The sequence below is a fragment of the Drosophila subpulchrella genome, chromosome X (genome assembly GCF_014743375.2).
Source record: "Drosophila subpulchrella strain 33 F10 #4 breed RU33 chromosome X, RU_Dsub_v1.1 Primary Assembly, whole genome shotgun sequence".
NCBI lineage: Eukaryota > Metazoa > Arthropoda > Insecta > Diptera > Drosophilidae > Drosophila > Drosophila subpulchrella.
In genome coordinates this window covers 23,356,247-23,362,220 of record NC_050613.1, presented here as the reverse complement: position 1 = coordinate 23,362,220, position 5,974 = coordinate 23,356,247, and the positions used below count along the sequence as shown (strand labels likewise).

General features: G+C 41.6%; 1 protein-coding gene across 1 annotated transcript; it reads left to right on the top strand.

The window, feature by feature from the left end:
* Window positions 1–4,172: 4,172 nt before the first annotated feature.
* On the top strand, window positions 4,173–5,186 carry LOC119555944. Its single transcript, XM_037867647.1, is given in 3 exon segments — window positions 4,173–4,241; window positions 4,243–4,271; window positions 4,937–5,186. Coding segments are annotated over 3 exon segments (348 nt in total).
* Window positions 5,187–5,974: the final 788 nt, after the last annotated feature.

The following is a 5,974-nucleotide window of genomic DNA, read 5'->3' as shown; positions in this document are numbered from 1 at the left end:
TAAAATACTTTCATGTTCAATTATTTCGATTTTACAAATGATTTCAAGTTAATTTGAAAACCATCTTGTTTATTTTTATTTCCAGCAATGGAAACCTCCAAAAACCCCAGATAAACCAGGTTTCCAATGACAGATAAGGTCCTCTGATTTTTCCACCGTGTGTCACTTCCTCTAGCGAGTATTGTTAACCGCTTCTAAGGGCATCAATTATGCCAGGAGGCTCCTTACAAACTTATTGGCCTATAAACTAATCGCATAATTGCACAAAAGTAATTATCCTTGGGCTGAGCCTCGGCTAGCTCATTGTGCAGCAACTATGCGGCATATCCTATATCCTGCATCCTTAGGCCGCAGACCTCAGTCCTCAGTACTTAGTCCTTAGTCCTTAGTCCTTAGTACTGATCCCCTGGCGCTCTGATTTTTCCACCTTGCTGGCCAACTATGCGGCTCATCCGCTCCGCTGAACGCCGCCAGAAGGAAGTGCCGTGCAGGACTCAAATCGCAGGACGCAGAATGCAGAATTCAGAATGCCAGAATGCAGGACTCAAAACGCTGGCTAAACAGTTGGAAAAACACAGCAACCGAACAACAAAAACAAACACAAGGACAGCCCTTTGTTTGCTGAAAGCGAAAGAGAGGTGAAATTAAAATCAAGCTGTTGATAGCAATCACACACTCGAGGCTGCCCGAAATGGATGAATACACAGGGAAAAATTGGGTATTTAAAAAAAATTAAAACCATTTAAGAACCTACATAATAACCAAAGCATTATGTTATGTTGTTATAAAATTTCTAAAACATTTAATTTGGTGATTACCAAAGGCAAAAAAGTCGTTATTGCACTTAAACAATTTTATTTAATGAATATGAAACACCATTTAAAGAATGCTTTATCTCTGTACCCCTTTAATATTTTTTTGTATATTCTAATATGTACATTAATAAGTTCAATATTGTGTTGTTAAACTAATAAGTAAATTATTTAATTACTATCAAGTGAACTATCAAGTTAAAATTGTGGTTACCAGAGCCAAAAAAAAAACTGTATGGCATTAAAACTATTGCACATTTTTGTATATCTTAGTTTTTACTCTTAAAAGATTAATTTTGTGCCTAAAAAATATATTAAACCTAGAATTTTATTAACAACCGTGAGACTATTATATTTTCAGGACGAACTTATACCAACTGCGAGTGGGAAATGGATTTTTTAAGGAGACCCGAATATTCAGCATGGCCATTTCTCTCAGTGCACATGTCCTGGCTGTCCTTTCTACAATCCCGACGGCGATGCCAAGAGAGTGGGATGCATGCATCACTAGCCGTCACATGGCCAACTGCGCGGGCTTCCGGCTTTCGAAGACCAGAATCTGCGAATCTGCGACTGTCATTCATCATTCGCTGTACTGGCTGCTTGCCATTTCTTCAGCTCCCGAATCTACATCTCATCTGCATCTCGTAGAACAGGGTTAAAGTAAAGTGAGGCAAAGGTAAAGTAGTTGGGGTTGACATCCTGAAGTGGCCCAGTGGCTTTGTTCGCCGATTTGCGTTTGTCGAGCGTGCAGTAATTAAGTTGAAGTTGCCCAGCTGATTCCCGATAAGCCTTGGGATCAGGATACGGCCACGATGGTTAGGGATAATCCCCCAGGATGATCGGAAGGACGCAGTATCCTTCGATCTTTTGTCCTTCAGTCGGGGCAATTGGATTGACATCTGAAGATCACGGGATCAGGTTCTGGCAATTACTGCCACACTGATTGACATCTAAATAATTGTGATCCTGCAGTAATTACTTTTGTAAGGGATCTTATAAATGAAAAGATATATGATCTTATGATCTATGCATTAAAAAAATGCACAAAGACTCTTTAGAGTATAAATACTTTAATAAAATTATTAGGAAGTTTTATTAAGAATGATTATGATAAAAATATAAAAAAGTACCATCCCAAAATGTCTACATACTTATAAGTTATGAGACTTTGTTAATAGATATGAAATATTATTAGTTCTACAGCGATCATAAGCTCATACATATAAGAATTAAATCTTCGGCACGCAGAAATTCAAAGCTCTTTCACTTCAACGATAAAGATAATCACCGACTTTTGCCTCTAAGCCAACTCATTAAAACTATCTCATGAAGCTAGGCCATTATTGATTGATATTGGCTGCAGAAAACGGTAAAGATCGGCAATGAAGATCACTCTATTCTCCCGCTTTACCCCTCTAACTCACGGCTTTTGCGGCCAATTAGCTGCTGCCACAAAATGAAATCATTTCTCACAGCTATTGTTGGCCCGGGCAAAAGTAATTAATTGCCAGTGGATTCGGTGCGATGGGGAGAGGAATTTCCATTTCCTCGGCCCCCGGTTGAGTGATTCTCCAAACGGACAGCCAATCGAAGCGAGAGTCGAGTCGCTTCGCTGCAAGACCGAAGAATCGGACGGAAGACTGGGGCCCCGGCCCCGAAGATTGCGAATGCGGCTGCAACCGAGAGAAGCGCATACTTTCCAAGGCAATTATCGAATGCCAGCGTGTCAGCCTCGACTCCCGACTCCCGATTCTCCCGATTCTCCGGCTCCCCGTTTCCATCGATTCTTCCGACTCTTCCGATTCTCCCGGTCTGCAGTCTTCGCAGATTCTACCGCTCCAGAGTCGCCAGGGCGTCGCCGCCGGTTGGGAGAAGCGGGACTTTCGGCCCGTCTGCAGTTTCAGTCTTGCAGTTTTCCCTGACGCCAACAACGCCTCATCGTGTTTGTTTGGCCGCCAGAGCCGTCAGAGCCGCCACCGCAGCGACGCCAGCACCACCGCCGCCTGCACCACCACGACCAGCACCACCGGCACCACTACCACCGCACGATCTCTGCCCCTCCGAGTGACAGTGATGCCCATTTGGCCTCTTTTTCGGAAAAGAGATCTCAAGAATAAGTGAAAATTGTCATAAAAGTATGTATGTTCAAGAAAATCTTACTTGGAATTCAAATTATATCAAAGATATACCGATAAGGTATATAATTCATTTTACCAGAGTACCACAGAAACTCATTTTACCAGAATCCCAACTGATATTGTATTGTATCTTCTGGGCTTTATTCTTATCTTTCCTTATGGATTTTTTAATACTTATTATAATAGATTGGGTTTAACCTAATAGCATTGCTATATTTATATTTATATTATTTATGTTTGCATCGGATGTTTTTAATTATGACAAACATTTGCGTGGAGCTTTCATGGAAGGTATATCCGGAAAATGTTCTGTTTTGACCTATACAAAGTTGTAGTCATGAGATTGTGCTCTTTTAGAATTCTTAGTAAAGAATCATATTAAGGTTAAGGTTATAATGTTACATTTTTAAGGTATTACTTTTTTTTAATTTATGGTTTTATTTAAGGATCGCCTTCCTTGTCTTCCTGGTGGATCGTTGTCATCTCTGGCTGGCTAAATGGCTAAGTGGATCTACGCAACTGCAGCTCTTTCGTTGCCCCAAATTGGCCTTGAGGCAATGATTGGCTGCCGCTGCTGCCCAGATGCCAGCACCACCCCTCCCCCCGCTGCACCGCCCCCTTGACCCCCATTAAGCCCCCCTGTAAGCCCTCCCCCCCCCCCCTCGTTGCGTTTCTTTCGCACTGATCTCAGCTGTCGTCGCTTGTTAGTGCGCACGCGTGTCTTTCTCCCTCTAAAAAGCAGACAGCCAGTGTGTACCCCTCTCTTTCGCACCAACTGGGGGAAGAGGGGGGCTGTATATACACCTCTCACTCGCTCCGCCAGCCCTCTCGCTCGCACTCGCCTGGGAATCGTGAGGCGTTGATGGCGATGGCGCTGAAGCTGGCGCGCATGCGCAACGCAACCACAAAATCGCAATTGCCGGGGCCAAAAACCAACGAAACCAAAAAAAAAAAAAAGAAAAGCTACAAAAAATGAAAAAATAAAGTTGAGCTGGCACAACGTTGTAAGACATAGTTTGTTGCTGGTAAGACCCCCCCTGGCCCCTCATTCGCCGCCGCCCCTGTGCTCGAGTGTGCGGGACCTCCCGCAGATAATTGCCCATCATCTCATCAAGTTCCGCCCAGCTATTTAACAACCGGCGAGGAGCAGGAGCCGCAGCAGGAGGATCGGAAATCGGGGGCCTCGAGAGCAATGAAACCCACAAAACAAGACACCAAAATGATGAACGCGACCACGCAAAGTAGAAGTAGCTGCCCGATCTGGGAGTCGAGGCCGGAGTCTGGGCCCTGGCTCCAGACCATACGATCCCGAGCCCTCGTAATCGAGGGGGGATCCATAAGTTGTATCCTGCATCCTATATATCAAGAAATAATATATCACAACTATTTTATTATATACCATATCCAAAACGTTGGATTATATGGAAAATCAAATGTGAAATATGAAAACAGAGGAATACTATTTTTCCGCAATCCTTGAGTGGTTAAAAAACTTGTCATAAGAAAGATTAAATTAAGGTTAAATAAACCGGATGTTAAATAATTTATTTGACATACCGATATCTAGTAATGACTTATTTAATGAAAATAATTGTACATTTGATCTCAACAAGGTGGAAAGCTATTTTAAAAAATATTTCCCAGTTATTTTCACTTAATAACATTTAATAACTTAACCTTTGGTGTGAGCATGCCTTTGATAAACACTCTATTATCTGCTGTAAGCCATGATTGTTTGAACTTTAAATAGGCCACATTTATAATATTCCATGAAGTATAATATCAAGGTATTTGTTTTTCATTATTAAGTCATTAAGTCAAAGGCAAATATTTATTTGGAGGTGATTAGGCCCACTTGTTAAGAAATTAGTTCCTATCAAAAACCAACACTATAGTAAGAATATTTGTAACTGTAAGGAGAATTGTATATATGTAGATAATAATTTAATATTTGTTGTAATAACAAATGAACATATTTTTGAGATACATAAATGGCATAATATTATATTGTATCTTAGGGATGCGGGAACTTTTCAAGCTGCCTTGGGCTGGCGCCACCAACATTCAACAGCAGCTTGGGGCGGCGGCTGCAGATCGGCTCCAAATCGCACAGGTCCAGGTTGCAGCTCCACTCCAACCACTTCGGCCACTCCGACCACAGGCATCAATAGCACCACCGACGAAGACCAAGACTACGACCAAGACCAAGACCAAGAAGATCCGAGCACGTTAATCGAGTCATATCGATTTTGGCGTGGTTCGTGTCTCGGACGTTTTGCCCAACCACCGTCCTCTCCACCCCCCCCCCCCTTTACTCTCCAAAAAAGTGGGAGGGGCCGATCCCATCAGCGGACTCGTAACTAAATTGAATCCAATTGCAGACGAGTCGGGCCAAATAACTGTGAGACATAATGAATGAGTGTTGGCCAAATTGCAACTTGGCTTGCCAGCCGGCCAGTTAAGGGTTAATGGGTGGCCGCCAACAGGGGGGTTAAGACGATGCAGGGGGGTCCTGCTCTGCATCTTCTTCCACTTTGATGGCAGTGCTACTAATATCTCAATTGGCCAGCGGAAGGTTCAATAAACCGAGCCATTGGGCCACCCACCTTGGACTTTTGCACCTGTCTGCGATTTTCTTCCTTGTCTGGTTTGTTCTTTTCCTGTATTAAAATTATAAATATTATTATTCTTACAGAAAAGACTGACAAACTAAAAATTGTTTTCAAAGATAATTAGTTTCTTGAGGATTTATACTAATATCGCTTGCTTTTTTTTGTATCTCAGTAAGATTGTTTTTTTAACAAATGATTTCCAGCAATCCTTGATTGGTTATAAATAAATGTGGTAATGATTTTATATAAGCATTTAAAAAAATCAAAAACAGCTGGAAATCGTGTATGCATAATTACCTATAAAATCTAACGTGTAATCATATCCTAACCAAATAATTTTGTTGTATTAAATATAAAAAATATTTATAAAAATCTTTTTATTGGTGAAAACATACTTACTAGTTCAGAT